Raw genomic sequence first — 21,063 nt, 5'->3', positions numbered from 1 at the left:
TTATTAGAAGTAGAAATGATGGGCCGAAAATATATGCATTTAATGTTTGTTTAGATATTACCAAATTTCCCCCTTAAAAAAGACCTACCAATTTATTTACCTACTAAAGCTATATAAAAGTGCCTGTTTTCCCATATACTTATCAACACTAGCAATGATGAGAAAGATTTCTAGTACCCAATCTGCAAGATGAAATACAGTATTTCTTCTTACTATTATTTTGTTCTATTTGTGGGTGAGCTTGGTCATCTTTTTAATGTTAATGGCCCATTTCCATCTCTTCTCTCAATTTCCTGTTGACATACTTTGCCCGCTTTCCCATTCGAATTTTTATATTTTTTTATTAGTTCTCTAGAGTACTTCCTATATTAAGGGTAAAAAAAAAAAAAAAAAACCTTCACTACATGTTATGCATTTTTCCTAGTGTGATATTTGTCTTTTTAAATAGGTGCATTGTGTGTGTGTATTGTGTGTGTATGTATATGATAAGATTTACATTTTTAAGTGGTAAAAGTCAACTATTTGTACTTTATAGCTGGTGGATCTCTCTCTTTCTCTCTCTCCATATATATATATATGTATGTATGTATATGTCTTTGTTAGCAGTACTATAATTTCCACAATTTGAAAAATAAATTGGTTAAAAATTTATTTTAATTTAAAAACAGAATATAAATATCTACACATAAATAATAAATGTGAATGTATGGTATGCATATGTTTAATATATAATACATACATATGGATATATTTACATGAAAGCAAACTTGAATGTAGAAGTTAAATACAGTACAAATAATGTAGCTATTAAAATTAGTATTTTATAAGTTAGTCTTTGGAGTTGATCTTGATATATTATTTACTCTCTTACTTCTTTAGTACATTACTGTGAAAGAAGCCAAAATGAGTTAAAGTGCTCTTATCAACAGAGTTTTTAAAAAGAGCTTAGAAAATGAAGGAAAAAAATATGGCTGAGCCTGTATTCACCAGAAATAAAATGACAACATTGTCATCAGAATTTGAAAATGATGTTTCAATTGCCGTAGTTAGGACATATGCTTTTGGTTGTTCTTTTCTGGTTTGGGAATGGGCTCCTGTTAAGTCATTTGTGTTACCTTGCACCGTCCGTCTTTTCACTTTTGATAGATATTCATGAGATTGCTGGTCAGAGTTAATTTTTTGGGTAGGTATTTAAAGTGGAATGCAGAATAGCTCACAATTTGAATGCATGCAGTTGAATTTTTTTTTCATATATCCTAGTTGATCATTTTTTGAAATAATTGAAATAATATCTTTAGAGAAAAGGGGAATCTTCTTGGCTACTTCAGAGGCAAGTTGACTATCTTTTCAGTAGTTTTTTCATTATGAAAGTAATATTTTTTAATAAATAGATTATTAAAGAAAATTGGGAAATTACTGAAAAACAGGAAAAAATCCTTAAGGTTCTCTCCAAAATAAAATATTAGTCATATTCTCTCATGAATTAGCATCTTACCTTTTTCTTTCCGTGCATCATGTATCCTTATCAGGATCCATACAACCTGATATTTCACTTAAATTAAAATGTGAGCAATTTCCAATATTACTAAGTCTTAATTAAATGTTATTTTAAATCTATTAATTAGGTAGATGTAACATAATTAACTATACACTATTTTCGGATATTAACATTTCCAGTATTTCACTAGAACAAAAATACTAAAATAGACATCTTTGTAATCAAAGATAGGTCTCTTTCTGATTTATTCATTATTAGTGGAGTTCTACAATAAAATTACTAATAAATACAATACAATACAATACATACAATAAATAAAATTACTGGGTTCTAAAATATTTTCATTAAGGTTCAAGATATATATTATCAAATTATATCAAGATTCATACTCCCCCATTAGTAAAGCATGATAGTGGCCATTTTAGTGTACCCTCACTGGTACTAGATAATTTACTTTAAAATATTTTTCACCAATTCGAAATGTGAAAAATATAACTACAGTCATGTGTTGTATAAGAGTGTTGTGGCCAATGACAGACCATATACATGATAAAGTTCCCATAATATAATAATACCATATTTTTACTGTACCTTTTCTACATTTAGATATGTTTAGATGCATAAATACTTAGCATTGTGTTATAATTGCCTACAATATTCGGTGAAGTATTAAGAACATGCTTACAGGTTTGTAGCCTAGCAACAATAGGCTACACCTATGGCCTAGGTGTGTAGTAGGCTATACCATCCAGGTTTGTGTAAGTGCAGTCTGTGATGTTTGCACAATAACAAAATCCCCTAATGACACATTTGTCAAATTGTATCCCTGTCATTAAGAAATGCATGACTGTATGTTGTTTAAAATTACATGTCATTAGAGAGAGAAAGGAAGCTAGCTGACTAGAGGCATCTGGTACTTACCTCCTCCACAAAGAAGAACCTAAATAGCGAGTAATCACACTTCCAATACATCATCTATGGGAGAATGCTAGAATTCAACAAAGAAGTGACAAGAAATACCTAAGGCAAGGAAAAAGAGGGAAGCAAGGCAGCCTACTCAGCTGGAATGGGCTGGGGGCCTGGAGAAGATCCCCAGTATGATGAAAGGATAAGTGAGAGACCCCAGCAGTCTCACTGTGAACTCCTGCAGTCCTAGCTATGGAGAACCCTTGATCCATGTGGGCCCTGAGACTAACATACGGAATATGCCTGGACACTATGTGACGGCATTGCTCCAGAGAGAGATGTGACATTGGGTCTCACCCCCCACCCACCCCCAAATCCTAAACAGCTACAGCATGACACCATTTTGAGAGCTCAGTCTCCAACAGACAGCATCCTGCCCTGGGGTTCAACATCCTCTGCCTCTACACATCCCTGGAGTACAATGAACATCCTCTGCCTACAGCCACCACCACAGCTGGCTGCTGCTACCAGGGACAAAGTAGGAGCCATTGGAAGCAACCCAGCAGTGGAGCCTCCTGCATTTGCAAGCACCCTAATGACAGGCTAACCTGCTGTAGCTACTACCCAGGGCAAAAGTGCACACTCCCTATCTGCCTGACAATTGCTGCTGCCACTGAAAACAACCCGTGGCTGCCTGATATCAGGGACACAGTGCAGCCACTGATACCCCTACCCAAGCATTCCACCAGAGGTCTGGGATCACCCTACCCCTGCCTACCACAGTCAGCACCTGCATGCACCACAAGAGGAGGCCCTTAATACAGATCTGCCTGGCCCAGCACCACCACTACCAGTGTCCAAGCTCGTTGTCCAGGGGAGTGAGGATTGCCTGCTCAGTCCACCAGTGTTGGCAGCTGAGCACTCCCCCCAGAAGCCTCAAGTTGGGCCAACACAACAAGTTGATACCACTAAAGCTTGTACTCATCAGCATGCACCACCTACAGACCTGGGAATTGGCTTGCCCAACCTGCCACAGCCACTGCCAACACAAGCACAGATCACTTGGAAAATAGAAGGTTGTCTTGTCACTGTACTGCCACTGTCCATGCCACACCTGCTGGCCAGCAGCCCAAGGGCCCACCCACTCACTTGGTCCACTGCTGCCACTGCCAGTACTTGAGCAAGCTTTCTGGAGACCCAATGATCAACCTGCCTGGACCCACTAAGACTGGTGCCAGCATGCACTGCCTTGAATGGGCCCAAGAACAGGCACACTTGGCCTGCCACTGCCACCACTGCAGCTCAAGGAGAGGCCCACCTGGCATCCTTATCTGCAGCTAAACTTTGCTTTAGCCTTCACTAAAAACTGCACACTAAGCCACTGAGGACATCATAGACACTACTGATGTTGTTTACAGCTAAAGGAGTCACACAGAGATGACACTATGGCACGGCACCCAGAAGCAAAGCAAAAATTTTCTACCCAACCAACATATAGGTATGTGTTCAGGAAAAAGTCCTCCCCTACCAAGGCAAATACAAAAAAATTAAAAGGAGCAACTGTTATACCTGATGCACAAATATCAATGTTAAGGACAAAAGAAACATTAAAAAGCAAGAAAATATGATACCTCAAAAGAACACCATAATTATCAACAGATTCTAATGAAAAAATAATTTATGAAATCCTGGGAAAATAATGATATTAAATTCAGTGAGACAAAAAATTAAATTAAAAACCCAGGAATACAACTAAACAAAGAGGTGAAAGATCTCTACAATGAGAATTAACAAAACACTGCTGAAAGAAATCAGAGATGACACAAATGGAAAAATGTTCCATGCTCATGGATAGGAAGAATCAATATTGTTAAAATGGCCATACTGCCCAAAGCAATTTTACAGATTCAATGCTGTTCCTATCAAACTACCAATGACATGTTTCAGAGAATTAGGAAAAAAAACTATGCCAAAATTTATATGGAACCAAAAAAGAGCCAGAGTAGCCAAAGCAATCCTAATGAAGCTGGAGGCATCACATTACTCATATCAGAGAAAATAGATTTATGTCAAAAATACTAAAAATAGACAAAAAAAGGTCATTATATAATGATAAAGCAATCACTTTAGCAAGAATTATATAACAATTCTAAACATATATGCCACCAATACCAAAGCACTCAGATGTATAAAGCAAATATTATTAGACCTAAGAGAGAGAGAGACTACATAGATTAATAGTTAATAGACTACACACATTAATAGTTGACTTAGACACCCCACTCTCAGTGTTAGACAGATCATCTAGAGAGAAAATTAACAAAGAAATATGCGACTTAAACTTCCCTTTACACCAAATAGGCCTAACAGACATCTACAGAACATTTCATCCAACAACTACAGAATACACATTCTTCTTATCAGCACATGTAACATTCTCCAGGATAGACCACATGTTAGGACAGAAAACACAACTCAACAAATTTTTAAAAATCAAAATCGTATCAAGTATCTTCTTATACCACAATGGAATTAAACTAGAAATCAGTAACAAAAGGAACTTTGGAAATTGTACAAATATATGGAAATTAAATATCCTCCTTAATGACCATGGAATCAAACAAGAAATTAAGGAGGAAATTTTAAAAATCTCTTCACACAAATGAAAATTAAAACACAATATAGCAAAACCTAAGGGGTTGCTGGGCTTGGTGGTTCACACCTGTAATCCCAGCACTTTGGGAGGCTGAGGTGACTGGGTCACCTGAGGTCTGGAGTTTGAGGCCAGCCTGGCCAACATGGTGAAACCGTCTCTACTAAAATTACAAAAATTAGCCGGGTATGGTGGCAGGTGCCTGTAATCCCAGCTACTCGAGAGACTGAGGCAGGTTAATTGCTTGAACCTGGGAGGTAGAGGTTGCAGTGAGCCAAGATTGAGCCATTGCACTCCAGCCTGAGTGACAGAACAAAACTCTGTCTAAAAAAACAGCAACAACAACAACAACAAAACTATGGGATACAGCAAAAGCAGTGTTAAGAAGGAAGTTTATAGAAAAAAAATGCACACATCAAAAAAGTAGAAAGATGTCAAACAACCTAATCAGGCACCCCAAAGAATTAGAAAAGCAAGAACATACTAAACCCCAAATTAGTAGAAAGAACACAATAATAAAGGTCAGAACAGAACTAAATGAAATATGGACTATAAAAAGTAATACAAAGGAACAACAAATGAAAAGTAGGTTCAGCAGATAAACAAAATCAATAAACCATTAACCAAAAAAAAGAGAGTAGACCCAAATAAATAAAACCAGAAATGAAAAAAAGAGACATAACAACAACTGATATCATAGAAATGCAAAAGGTCATCAGAGGCTGTCATGAACAACTATACACTAACAAACTGGATAACGTTGAGGAAATGGATAAATTCCTGGCCACATACAACCTACCAAGATTGAATCAGGAAAATACAGAAAACCTGAACAGATCAAAAACGAATAATGAGATTGAATCAGTAATAAAATGTTTTGCAACAGAGAAAAGTTCAGGACGGAATAGTTTCACCGACAATTTTTACCGAACCTTCTAAGAACTACCACCAATTCTCCTCAAACTATTTCAAAAAGTTGAAGAGGGTGGAATTCTCCCCAACTCATTCTACAAGGCCAGTATTACCCTGATACTAAAACCACGAAAGTCACAATTTAAAAAGAAAACTGTAGGCCAATATCCCTGATGAATATACATGTAAAAATCATCAAGAAAACATCAACAAAACAAGTCTAATACCACATCAAAATATAATATATCACGATTCAGTGGGATTTATCCCAGAGATGCAAAGATGGTTCAATATATGCAAATCAATAAACATAATACACCACATCAACAGAATGAAGGACAAAAACCATATGGACGTCTCAATAGATGCAGAAAAAGCATTTGATAAAATTCAACATTCTCCTCATGAAAAAATAAAAAACCTCTCAAAAAACAAGGCATAGAAGGAACGCACCTCAAAATAATAAAGGTTACATATATATGACAGACCCACAGCTGACATCATACTGAATAGGGAAAAGCTGAAAGCCTTTTCTTTAAGAACTGGAAGAAGACAAAGATACCCAGTTTCACCACTCCTGTTTATCATAGTACTGGAAGTCCTAGCCAGAACAATCAGTCAAGAGAAAGAAATAAAAGGCATCTAATTTGAAAAAGAAGTAGTCAAATGTTCTGTCTTTGCAGATGATATTATCTTATACTTAGAAAATCCTTAAGACGTCAACATAAAACTCTTAGATTTGATAAATTCAGTAAAGTTGCAGGATACAAAATCAGTTTGCAAAAATGAGTAGCATTGTTATACATCAGTCATGAACTAGCTGAGGAAAAATCAAGAAAACAATTTCATTTGCAATAGCTCCAAAAAAATAAGTACCTAGAAATAAATTGAACCAAGGCACTGAAAGACTACTACCAAGAAAACTACCAAATCACTGATGAAAGAAATTGAAGAGGACACAAACAGGTGGAAAGACATCCGATGCTCATGAATAGGAAGAATTAATATAGTGCCCAACACAATCTACAGATTCAGTGCAATCCCTATGAAAATGCCACTGTCATTTTTCACAGAAATAGAAAAAAATCCTAAAATTCTCAAGTAACCAAAAAAAGCCTGAGTAGCCAAAGCAAGTTTGAGCAAATAGAACAAAGCTGGAAGCATCACACTTCCTGACTTCGAAATTTATTACAAGACCATAGTAACCAAAACAGCATGGTATTGGTATGAAAACAGACACATAGACCAATTGAAAAGAATAGAGAACCCAGACATAAATCCACATGTCATCAGGTAAATACAAATCAAAATGAGATATAATCTTATCGCAGTTAGCACAGCTGTTATTAAAAAGACAAAAAATAGCAGATGCTGACAAGGTCGAGGAGAAAAGGGAACTCTTACACACTGTTGGTGGGAATGTTAATTAGTATAACCACTATTGAAAGCAATATGGAGATTTTTCAACAAACTAAAAATAGAACTACTATAGGATCCAGCATTCCCACTACTGGGCATTTATCCAAAGGAAAAGAAATCAGTATACCAAAGGGACACCTGCACTCCCATGATTATTGCAGCACTATTCACAATAGCAAAGATGTGGAATCAACGTAAGTGTCCATCAGTGGATGAGTGGATAAAGAAAATGTGGTACATATATATGATGGAATATTATTCAGCCATAAAAAGAATAAAATCCTGTCATCTGCAACAACATGGAACTGGACATCATTATGCTAAATGAAATAAGCCAGGCACAGAATGAAAAATGATATATGTTCTCACCCATATGTGGAAGTTTAAAAGTTGATCACTTGGAGATAGAGTTTAGAATGATAGATACCAGAGGATGGGAAGGAGATATGGGGAAAGATGAAGAAAGGTTTATTAACGGTTACAAACATACTGTTAGATAGAAGGAAAAATTTCTAATGTTCAATAGCAGAGTAGGATGATTACAGTTAACAGTAATGTATTGTATATTTCAAAATACCTGGAAGAGAGGACTTGAAATGTTCCCAACACATAGAAATGATAAACACTCAACATGATGGATACCCCCAAATACACTGATTTGATCATTGCACATTCTATGCATGTAATAACATATCACATGTATCCCATAAATATGAAAATTTTATTTCTCAATAAAAACATTTAAAAAATATATGTCATCCAGAAGAAAATTCAGAAGCTATAAAAATATTAATCAAGCCTGGCAGCCTTGAGGAACCCTTTAAGAGGACAGAAAGGCTTAGATTGTTCAGTTGTTTCTGGTCTTCCGTGAGCCAGCCTTCGCTCTGCAGCTCATCCTCGGCCATGAGGGATGACAACTTGTAGGGTTAGGCACCTAGGACACTAGCCCCTTCTGAATCAGTTGTATTTGTCTGTGTGTCTGTTTTTGTTGCCATAAAGATACCTGAGGGTGGGTAATTTACAAAGAAAAGAGGTTTATTTGACATATGGTTCTTCAGGCTGTACATACATGGCATCTGCATCTGCCTGGCTTCTCGTGAGGCCTCAGGAAGCTTTTAGTCATGGCAAAGTGGAAGGGGAGCTAGAGTGTCACATGCCAGAAGAGAGTAAGAGAGGGATGCCTGGCTCATTAAAATAACCAGATCTCATGTGAACTCATGGCCACCAGGAGGGCACCAAGGCATTCATGAGAGATCCACTCTCATAACCCAAATACCTCCCTATAGGCAGCACCTCCAACACTGGGGATCACATTTTAACATGAGATTTGGAGGGGACAAATATCCAAAACTATATTATCAGTTCTCCAGTTTGACTCTGGATCCCCACCCTCAGACCTCTGGATGAGATTGTTCCTCCTCTATAGTCCTGTGGTTCTCTGGACTAGCCTCGTCATAGCTGCATCACACTGGGCTTTAATTGTAAGTATCCCCCAACTAGATTCAAATAAAACAAGCTGATCACAGATGTATGTAAAGAAATCTTGGCCCAAGGTAAAAACTCATTAAATGTGTGAAGCGTGAACATACAGTTGGCCCTTGAACAACACAGTTTTGAACTGCACAGGGGTCCACTTATACATACATTTTCTTCTGCCTTGGCCACGCCTGAGACAGCAAGATCAGTTCCTCCTCTTTCTCCTCAGCATACTCAACATGAAGATGAAGATGAAGACCTTTATGATGATTCACTTCCACTTAATGAATAGTAAATATATTTTATCTTCCTTATGATTTTCTTGATAACATTTTCTTTTTTCTAGCTTACTTTATTGTAAGAATTAAGTATATAATACATATACAAAATATGTGTTAATCAATTGTTTGTTATTGGCAAGTCTTCCACTCAACAGCAGACCATTAGTAGTTATGTTTTTGGGGAGTCAAAAATTATGCGTGGATTTCTGACTGTGTGGTAGTCGGCATCTCTAACCCCTGCACTGCTCAAGCGTCAACTGTACTAATAAACCTATAAATAAATCAGATCCAAGAAGTTCTATGAATGGGTTTCAGAGAGTCTGTGAATGCCTCAAATTGCATGTAATATTGAATGCATGCTGATAGACATGCAGTCCTCTGGCAAGGATCCATGTCCTTCATTAGATTATAAAGTGGTATATGACTAGCTCCAAATACCCCCAAATTATCTTAAATTCCTTGAATGAGTATGTGGGCCAAGCTTTGAGGTACCAGTGACTTTCAGAAGTCACAACTTATATTCTAGAGAGAGTTTATTTTGTTTTGGAAAAATAAGCACTGTTAGGAACCAATGGAAAATGATTAACCTCTTTAAAGTCAGGGATTGAAAGTTAAAAGAGCAGAATATCATTACTTACCAACTGCAGCCAAAAAATCACAAATGAAAATCAACTGCCAGTCCAATTAATACTTTGTCTCTATGAATGGGTAACATGGTCACCTCTGGAGGAAAATGGAAATCTGAAGATCTGCAGTGCATTAATTGAGCAAATATTCTTACTCTGAATGCTATATTGTATAATTTGGATTTTTTTATCCTGTATAATCACTTATTTCAAAATAAATAATTAGAATTTTTTAACTGGATGTCCTTTATTGATTCTGGAATTTAACACTTTTTATAATGACTTTAAATTTTTGTTTGAACTGGAATGATTTTTTAAGAAAACTATGATAAAATCTGAGAACTAACTAATAAATTCAAGAACCAATTCTTACAGGCATAAGCAATAAAATAGCACAGTCAGGAAAAGAAGAGGAAATAAGACATGAGTATGTTGAAATAACTAAAGAGACAGAGGATATTGAACGATTCATAAGAGACTAATTTGTGCACCTCTTTTAAGGTACCCTTGAAAACCATGTCGGAATGGATAATCTCATAGAAAAAATACAAATGACTAAAACTGGTCTCAGAAGGGAGAGAAACTTTTCCCAGTAGAGAAAGAAGTCTAATTTGTAAAATAGAAATAAAACTTCTAAAGAACTACTTAAACCAAAAGAAGTAGCATAATTAGGCAGTGTCACAGGCAAAATTTGCTACATCTTTAAGGAACACATTATTTCAATGCTACTTAAATGTTTTAACAGCATAATTAAATGAAAGCTTCCAAATCTTTTAAAGATTTTTTTGGAAGTAAAAAAACATTGATATCTAAAAGTGAAAAAGAAAGTACGAAATATATCCCCAAATCAATTTTACTTCTGAATACCGATGCAAAATTCTTAAATAAAATACTAGCAGACAAGGTCCAGCAATATAACAGAAGAATAATACACTACAAGTAAGTGCAGTTCATGCTAAGAATGCAAGGATTATTCAATATTAAAAACTCTGTTACTCTAACATACCATATGAGTACATCGATATAGATAAACCAAATTTAAAAACTGCAGAGATTTTCAAAAGGGTTTTGATAAAAACCAACATTTTATTTAACAAACATGTAGTGTTTATTCTGTGCCAAACATTGCTGTAAGTATTTTACAAATATTGAGTTTAATACTCATAACCACTCCATAACTGAGGTACAAATGATATTCCCATTTACAATGAGAAAACTGAGGCACAATAAGGATAAGTAAAATGATTTGGCTAGTAAGTGGTAAAGTCAGTATTTACACCAGACAGTCCAAACCTTGCATTTACCCATGATATTATACTGTCTGTCATGCATCAATTTTTGATAGACATACATACAAACAAATATATATATATAATTCTTAGAATGAGATCATGTAAAATCACAAAATCCAGTTTTATTTGAAGTGAGGAAGCACTAGAAGGATTTTTTTCTTTTTGAGACAGTCTCACTCAGTTACCCAGGTTGGAGTACAGTCATGAAATCGTGGCTCACTGCAGCTTTTTTTTTTTTTTTATACCTTAAGTTTTAGGGTACATGTGCACAATGTGCAGATTTGTTACATATGTATCCATGTGCCATGTTGGTGTGCTGCATCCATTAACTCGTCATTTAGCATTAGGTATATCTCCTAATGCTGTCCCTCCCCCCTCCCCCCACCCCACAACAGTCCCCGGAGTGTGATGTTCCCCTTCCTGTGTCCATGTGTTCTCATTGTTCAATTCCCACCTATGAGTGAGAACATGTGGTGTTTGGTTTTTTGTCCTTGCGATAGTTTACTGAGAATGATGTTTTCCAGTTTCATCCATGTCCCTACAAAGGACATGAACTCATCTTTTTTTATGGCTGCATAGTATTCTATGGTGTATATGTGCCACATTTTCTTAATCCAGTCTATCGTTGTTGCACATTTGGGTTGGTTCCAAGTCTTTGCTATTGTGAATAGTGCCGCAACAAACATACGTGTGCATGTGTCTTTATAGCAGCATGATTTATAGTCCTTTGGGTATATACCCAGTAATGGGATGGCTGGGTCAGATGGCATTTCTAGTTCTAGATCCCTGAGGAATCGCCACACTGACTTCCACAATGGTTGAACTAGTTTACAGTCCCACCAACAGTGTAAAAGTGTTCCTATTTCTCCACATCCTCTCCAGCACCTGTTGTTTCCTGACTTTTTAATGATGGCCATTCTAACTAGTGTGAGATGGTATCTCATTGTGGTTTTTATTTGCATTTCCCTGATGGCCAGTGATGATGAGCATTTTTTCATGTGTTTTTTGGCTGCATAAATGTCTTCTTTTGAGAAGTGTCTGTTCATGTCCTTCGCCCACTTTTTGATGGGGTTGTTTGTTTTTTTCTTGTAAATTTGTTTGAGTTCATTGTAGATTCTGGATATTAGCCCTTTGTCAGATGAGTAGGTTGCAAAAACTTTCTCCCATTCTGTAGGTTGCCTGTTCACTCTGATGGTAGTTTCTTTTGCTGTGCAGAAGCTCTTTAGTTTAATTCGATCCCATTTGTCAATTTTGGCTTTTGTTGCCATTGCTTTTGGTGTTTTAGATGTGAAGTCCTTGCCCATGCCTGTGTCCTGAATGGTATTGCCTAGGTTTTCTTCTAGGGTTTTTATGGTTTTAGGTCTAACATGTAAGTCTTTAATCTATCTTGAATTAATTTTTGTATAAGGTGTAAGGAAGGGATCCAGTTTCAGCTTTCTACATATGGCTAGCCAGTTTTCCCAGCACCATTTATTAAATAGGGAATCCTTATCCCATTGCTTGTTTTTGTCAGGTTTGTCAAAGATCAGATAGTTGTAGATATGTGGCATTATTTCTGAGGGCTCTGTTCTGTTCCATTGATCTCTGTCTCTGTTTTGGTACCAGTACCATGCTGTTTTGGTTACTGCGGCCTTGTAGTATAGTTTGAAGTCAGGTAGCGTGATGCCTCCAGCTTTGTTCTTTTGGCTTAGGATTGACTTGGTGATGCAGGCTCCTTTTTGGTTCCATATGAACTTTAAAGTAGTTTTTTCCAATTCTGTGAAGAAAGTCATTGGTAGCTTGATGGGGATGGCATTGAATCTATAAATTACCTTGGGCACTATGGCCATTTTCACGATATTGATTCTTCCAACCCATGAGCATGGAATGTTCTTCCATTTGTTTGTATCCTCTTTTATTTCATTGAGCAGTGGTTTGTAGTTCTCCTTGAAGAGGTCCTTCACATCCCTTGTAAGTTGGATTCCTAGGTATTTTATTCTCTTTGAAGCAATTGTGAATGGGAGTTCACTCATGATTTGGCTCTCTGTTTGTCTGTGATTGGTGTACAAGAATGCTTGTGATTTTTGTACATTGATTTCGCATCCTGAGACTTTGCTGAAGTTGCTAATCAGCTTAAGGAGATTTTGGGCTGAGACAATGGGGTTTTCTAGATATACAATCATGTCATCTGCAAACAGGGATAATTTGACTTCCTCTTTTCCTAATTGAATACCCTTTATTTCCTTCTCCTGCCTGATTGCCCTGGCCAGAACTTCCAACACTATGTTGAATAGGAGTGGTGAGAGAGGGCATCCCTGTCTTGTGCCAGTTTTCAAAGGGAATGCTTCCAGTTTTTGCCCATTCAGTATGATATTGTCTGTGGGTTTGTCATAGATAGCTCTTATGATTTTGAGATACGTCCCATCAATACCTAATTGACCTCCTAAGCTCAAGTGATTCTCCCACTTTAGCCTCCAGAGTAGCTGAGGCTAAAGGTGCATGCCACCATGCCATGGCTGTTTAAAAAAAATTTTTGTAGAGAATGGATGTCCCCTTTGTTGACCATGCTGGTGAACTCCTGAGCTCAAGCCATTCTCCCACCTTGGCCTCCCAAAGTACTGGGCTTACAGGCGTAAGCCACTGCACCTGGCTCTAGAAGGATTTCTATTAGAGATAAGAACAAAACAAGGATATCTGCTCTAATTAACTACTTTAAACTTATGAAGGTAGCAACTGTCAACATTAGAAAAGAGAAGAGGAATAAAATTAGAAACATGAAGTATAATTTTATTATTTTTAGGTTATATAATTGTATATCTAAAAAAAAAAAATCTAAGACCAAACATGAAACTAATACAAGAAATAATAGAATTTAGTAAGCTAGTTTGGTGCAAAATTAGCACACCAAATTAATAGTTTCCTTCCATACAAACAATACTTACTTAGAAAATATAATTGAATAAATGATTACAGTAGCAACAACAGCAATCAAAATGCCTGAGAATAAACAAGCAAAAAGTACAACACACACACACAAATTATAATGCTATTGAGGAATATAGAAAAGAACATAAATAAGTAGAAAGCCATACTTTTTTCTTAAATAAGTCTCAGAACCATAAAAATTCCCCTTAATCTATCATTTTAACATGCCTTCAATAACAATATCAATTGGTCTTGTAAAAAGCCTAACATACCGGCTCTAGTATTCAACTGGGAAAAACAAACATGTAAGAATACTTTGAAAATATATGGGGAAAAACATAATATAATGATGATAGATTTTCCGGATATTAAAATATATTTAAGTTCATTGTAAATAAATTAGCGGGGTGCTATTATATGAATAAACAAAGTGTTAAGATGGAAGAAGACTGGAAATGGTTCCAAATACAAATAGGAGTACGGTATATGATAAAGATGACCTTTCAAATAAGTCTGGAAGGCATAAATTGTTGATGAAAAGTGTTGAGACAGTTATGTAGCCATCCAGAAAACAATAAAGTTGCTTCCCTCCGTACCTCACTCCCTACACCAGAATAAATTCTAGGTGAACCAAAATTAAATGTGAAAATAAGTACTATAAAGCAATATGGGAGAATTTCTTCCAACCTTAAAGTAGGAAAACCTTTTCTAGATACAGCCCAAAAAACTAGAAGCCATCAATAAAACTGCTGTCAAATTTGACTACACAAAATTATATACATATGTATATATATGTATATTAAAATATGTGTAGCATACAGAGACAAATAGTCAATTTCCTCCTATATAAAGAGTGCTTATAATCAATAAGAAAAAAATTCCAGTAACGTAATAGAAAAAAATTGATATATGCCATAGTAAAGGAAATGAGAATGGTTCTTGGACATATGAAAAAAATGTTTAAACTCACTCCTAAGAGAAATGCATATTAAAACAACTAAATTTTATCATTTATCACCTATATTATTGGCAATAATTAAAATTTTATAACATACATTTTTGGAAAATGTGTATGAAATGTTGGTTATGGAAGTATAAATAGATACAGTCAATATGAAAAGATATTTGACAATATCTAGCAAAAACAAATTATCTTCTTTGATCCAGCAATTTCTCTTCTTGAAATGTATCCTACAGATATTGAATGAGCATGCAGTGGTATGTATGAAGATATTCACTTAACACTGTTTGAAATATCAGAAAATCAGTGATATCAATCAAGATTTTTATCAATAGGAAGCTACTTGAATAATTTACAGTATAATAATTTGAATAATTTATGCAGTGGAATTCTCTGCAGCCTTAAAGAGAGTAAGACATATAAGTAGGAAGAAAAGTTGGGTGGCTCAAGCGGAATTGCACAGGGGGTTTTAACTCCACTGACACTATTTGTATATGTATTTATGATATTTTATTTCTTAAGCTCGGTAATGGGGTACATGGTGATTATAATATTGCTCTTTATACCCTTTTATGGGTGTCTGAAATTTTTAAAATAAATCTAGCACAAACAAAATGAGACAACTCTGTATTTATTGAAGTGGAACAGTCTTCAAGATGCATCATTAAACAAAAGCCACAGGGTTTGAATCGTTCTCTATAGTAGTGGATTTTCTTGCCTATGACCCAGTTGAAGAAATGTATTTTACATTCTAACCCAGTTCACAATGAATCCATAAATAAAAACCAAAAACAAAAATTTCATAAGATGATATCTACCCTTACTATGAAACAACATACTCTGACATTTTCTCTTCTATTCTATTCCATTTCATATCTATGTAATGTTAATTGTGATCCAGTAAATTCATTTTATAACTAATAGGTCACAACCTGAAGTTTGAAAATGATGATGTCCAGTGTACTACACTTTATGTGTGATTTTTAATGAAGCTATATGCTTGCATGCCTACATAATCATAGAATTTGTCTGAAAATATTCACAATAAATGAATAATTTTGATTGCATTTGTGGAGAGGAAATAAGTAGCTCTGGGGCAGGGATTGGAGGGAGACTTTTTTTCCTCCGTGCTCTTTTGTCCCATTTGAACTTTGATAATGTGCTATTAAAATTTTTAATTTAACATAATTTTTCAAAATAAAAGGAAAATGATGTCATAGATTAATGAATCCAATTCACCTCCTTTCTTGGCCACTTTTTAAAATAGCCAATACTTGCTGCTTAAAGGGCTCCTTCCAATGTTTTAAATTTTAAATTTAACATAAATAGAAATTTAAAATTTCTGTAATGTAGCTTTGTATGTGTATATTCCTTCTGGAAATAAAGTGGGAAACAAATCTACTATACTGCAAATAATATTTTACTCTTTACATTACTATTATGTCACCTGCTCATATTGATTGTCCTCATGAAATTATAGCCCCATGTATAGAGGGGATATACATTTTTGTTTACTTGAAAGAACTATGTTTGGAAATCAAGTTTCTGTCTTACAGAGGAAGCAAGGCATGGAAGTATTGTTATCTAGTGGACAAGCAGTTTTATGTTTCAAAATTGTTTGCCAAAATTAGCAGCTGTAAAACAAGAACACAGCTGCAAATTTCAAACTTTTCATATTAATATATACCATGCTATTTTCCTTTGAAACCAAAAACATGTATTTTTCATTTAACAATTTCAGTAGTGTACACATCATTGTTTCCCTGAACAAATGACTATTATGCTAAATGGTTGATTTTAAATAGAGTTTCCTTATCCACCAAAGTTTATACTTTTAACGTTTTGTTTTCAATTGGAAATTTCTGCTTAAATAATTTTCATTTATTTTGATGTTTGTAAGTGAAAAATTAGTTTACCGGTAAAAAATTGTCCCGTATTTTCATTGTTCCTTCCAAGTTTATATTTGCTGAAGTAATTCTTCTGAAGCTGGAGAGATTGTGTAGCCTGCACAAAAATACTGTGTAATTGTTTAATCCATTTTACCATGAGAAAATTGGTAGCCTTGTGAAATAATCCATGAATTTTCCTTATACCACATGTTTTATAAGCCTGGATTACTAGTGCTAAACATGGACCAAAACAAAATTAGTATAAAACTAAGGTCATATCCCATTCCATGAAGAAATTCTGAGTTCTCTACACTGTTTTCACCTGGCTTACAGGATGTCATGCTCTCTTAGTTTTCTTCTTATCTCAGTGGTCACTTCTCTGTCTTATTTGCTGATTCTTTTTCTTCTAATCTTTTTTTTTTCTTTTTTTGAGACAGAGTCTCACTCTGTCGCCAGGCTGGAGTGCAGTGGCACTGCAACCTCCATCTCCTGGGTTCAAGCAATCCTCCTGCCTCAGCCTCCCGAGTAGCTGGGATTACAGGCACACACCACCACACCCAGCTAATTTTTGTATTTTTAGTAGAGACAGGGTTTCACCATGGTGGCCAGGATGGTCTCGATTTCCTGACACCGTGATTCGCCTGCCTCAGCCTCCCAAAGTGCTAGGATTACAGGCCTGACTCTCTAACCTTTTAATGTGGTGTACACCAGTGCTCAGCTTTTGTCTTCAAGTCTTCACCATTTATACCCACTCAGTGACCTCTTATAGTTGTGAGGCTTAAACCATCTGATACACTAATGACTCTCAAATTTATTTCTCAGCCAAGACTTCTCTTCTGACATCCATTTTCAATTACTTATTTGGTAATTTCATTTGGATGTTTAATAGATATCTTAAACTCAACTTGCCCAAAACTGAACTCCTGATCTTTTCCTCCTACCCCAAACTTGCACACTTCCCCATTTCAGTTGACAGAAGCTCCATCCTAGCACTTGCTCAAGTCAAAAACCTTGGAGTCATCCTGAGAGCTCTCTTCCTTGCAATACCTTATATCCACTGTATTAGCAAACTCTGTTCACTGTACCTCCAGCTCCACTGCTACCACGTTTGTCCAAGCCACCATCATCTCTCATCTGGGTTAAATCATACAGCCTTGTAACAGATCTCTATGCTTCTCAGAGTGATCTTTTTAAAATATTTTCTTATTACAGGTTAGCATCCTTTTCTTTCAGATTGGTATCATAGAAGTAGAAAGTAGGATAGTGGTTACCAAAGGCCAAACAGGGGAGGAGGAAGGAGGGAAAAGGGAGAAGATGGTCAGTGGGTACAAAGTTACAATTAAATAGGAAACATAAATTCTGGTGTTCTCTTGCACAGTAGGGGGACCATAGCTGGTTAAGAAAAATGTATTGCATATTTCAATATAACTAGAATAGAGGATCTTGCAAGTTATCACCACAAAAAAAGATAAAGATTTGAGATTATGAACGTGCCAACTATCCTGATTTGATCATTATACAAAATATGCATGTATTGAAACATCACACTATCCCATAAACATGCAATTATAATGTGTCAATTATTTAAAAATAATAAGAGTAAACAAAATATATGAGTCGACTCTGCTAAAAATATTGCAAGTGGCTTCTCATTTCACTCAGAGTAGAATATTTACAGTGACCTAAAATACCCTCCATGATCTAACTCCTTGTTACCTCACCTCCTTCTGCATTTTTTCTTAACTCTACAGCATTGATACTGACATCTTTGTCAATCTCCAAAAAAAAAAAAAAAAAATACTTGAGGCACACTTCTGCCTTAGGTACTTCACTGTGGCTGACTCCTCTACTTGGAATCTTCTTCCTCCAAGTATTGCATGTTTTCACTCTCACACCTCCATCAAGCTTTTGCTTAAATGTCTCCTTCTCAGTGAGGTCTACTTTGACCCATTCTACACCCTACTGCAATTTGCACCATAATCCCTGAACTCTTAATACATTTACCCTGCTCTACTTTGTCTTTATTTCCATAGCATATATGAACCTCTGTATAATTTACTTATATACTATGCTTATTGTTTATTGTCTGTTTCCATCTACATGAATTGTAAGTTCTATGAGGACTAGGATCCTTGTGTGTTCTGTTCACTGAAGTCCTTAAAGGCCCTAGAATAGTTTCTAGGACTTAGCAGGTGTTCAACAAGTACTTTTGAAAGAATGAATATAGAATGTAACTTTCGGTATACAATTTGTGTCTATGTCTTTACACAGAACTGAATAACTGTTTTTGACTGATATGAACTATTATTTCTTGCACAATTAGTATTTTTAATTTTTGTTGTACATAGTAGGTGTGTATATTTAGAGGGTACATGAGACGTTTTGATACAGGCATGCAATGTGAAATAAGTCCATCACGGAGAATGGGGTATCCATCTCCTCAAGCATTTATCCTTTGAGTTACAAACAATCCAATTACACTCTTAAGTTATTTTAACATGTAGAATTAAGTTATTATTGACTATAGTCACCCTGTTGTGCTATCGTATAGTAGGTCTCATTCGTTATTTCTATTTTTTTTGTATACATTTACCACCCCCACCTCCCCCCACAGCCCCCTACTACCCTTCTCAGCTTCTGATAACCATTCATCTACTCTCTATGTCTGCGAGTTCAATTATTTTGATTTTTAGATCCTACAAGTAAGTGAGAAGATGCAATGCTTGTCTTTCTGTGCCTGGCTTATTTCACTTAACATAATGATCTCCAGTTCCATCCATGTTGTTGCAAATGACTGGATCTCATTCTTTTTTATGGCTGGACAGTACTCCGTGGTGTATATTACCACATTTTATTTATTCATTCACCAGTTGATAGACACTTAGGTTGCTTCAAAATTTTACCTATTGTAAACACTGCTGCAACAAACACAGGCATGCAGCTATCTCTTCTATATAATTATTTCCTTTATTTTGGGTATACTGCTACTATATACTATACAATATATACCCATCAGTGGGATTGCTGGATCATATGGTAGCTCAATTTTTAGGTTTTTGAAGAACTTCCAAACTGTTCTCCATAGTGGTTGTGCTATTTTACATTCTCACAAACGGTGTGCAAGTGTTCCCTTTTTTGCACATTCTCACCAGCATTTGTTATTGTCTGTCTTTGGATAAAAGCCATTTTTGCTAGGGTAAAATCATCTTTTTTTTTTCCTTGAAACAGGGTCTTGCTCTGTGGCCCAGGCTGGAGTGCAGTGGCATGATCTCGGCTTGCTGCAACCTCCACCTCCCAGGTTCAAGCAATTCTTATGCCTCAGCTTCTGGAGTAGTTGGGATTACAGGTGCACATCACCATGCCTGGCTAATTTTTTGTATTTTTTTTTTTTTTTTTTTGATAGAGACGGTATTCCACCATGTTGGCCAGGCTGGTCTCGAGCTCCTGACGTCAAGTGATCCACCTACCTCGGCCTCCCAAAGTGCTGGGATTACAGGCGTGAGCCACCGCGCCCAGCCGGGTGAGATCACATCTTATTATAGTTTTAATTTGCATTTCTCTGATGATTAATGATGCTGAGCACCTTTTCATATGCCTGCTTGCCATTTGTATGTCTGGGTTTGAGAAATGTCTATTCAAATCTTTTGCCCATGTTTTAATCGGATTATTAGGTTTTTTCTTATAGAGTTGTTTGAGCTTCGTATATATTCTGGTTATTAATCCTGTGGGAGATTAGTAGTTTGCAGATATTTTCTCCCATTCTGTGGGTTGTCTCTTCACTTTGTTGATTGTATTCTTTACCATGCAGAAGCTTTTTAACTTGATGTGATCCCATTTTCCCATTTTTGCTATGGTTGCCTGTGCTTGTGGAGTATTGCTTAAGAAATTTTTTGCCCAGATTAATATCCTGGAGAGTTTCCCCAATGTTTTCTTGTAGTAGTTTCATAGGCTGAGGTCTTAGATTTAAGTCTTTAGTTCATTTTGATTTCATTTTTGTATATGGCAAGAGAGAGGGGTCTAGTTTCATTCTTCTGCATATGGATATCCAGTTTTCCCAGCACCATTTATTGAAGTGCCTGTCCTTTCCCCAGTGTATGTTACTGGCACCTTTGTCAAAAATGAGTTTACTGTAGGTGTGTGGATTTGTTTCTGGGTTCTCTATTCTGTTCTACTGTCTATCTGTCTGTTTTTATGCCAATGCCATGCTGTTTTGGTTACTATAGCTCTGTAGTATAATTTGAAGTCA

General features: G+C 35.9%; 1 protein-coding gene across 2 annotated transcripts in view; it reads left to right on the top strand.

Moving 5' to 3' along the window:
- The window catches only part of TENM1 (teneurin transmembrane protein 1), an 815,747-nt gene that overhangs the window by 313,641 nt on the left and 481,043 nt on the right, over window positions 1-21,063 (top strand). The window contains exon 1 of one of the 2 annotated variants that reach the window (XM_055269106.2): window positions 19,455-20,337. The exons of the other annotated variant lie outside the window; for it this stretch is intronic. Within the exon in view, the coding sequence (XP_055125081.2) occupies window positions 20,082-20,337 (256 nt within the window). The 5' untranslated portion in view covers window positions 19,455-20,081. Of the gene's footprint in view, window positions 1-19,454; window positions 20,338-21,063 lie in introns of those variants that run through there. 2 annotated transcript variants of the gene reach the window in all.

This window comes from Symphalangus syndactylus, chromosome X (assembly GCF_028878055.3).
Source record: "Symphalangus syndactylus isolate Jambi chromosome X, NHGRI_mSymSyn1-v2.1_pri, whole genome shotgun sequence".
Lineage (NCBI taxonomy): Eukaryota > Metazoa > Chordata > Mammalia > Primates > Hylobatidae > Symphalangus > Symphalangus syndactylus.
Note: the sequence above shows the minus strand (reverse complement) of the source record. Positions and strands in the feature narration are given on the sequence as shown.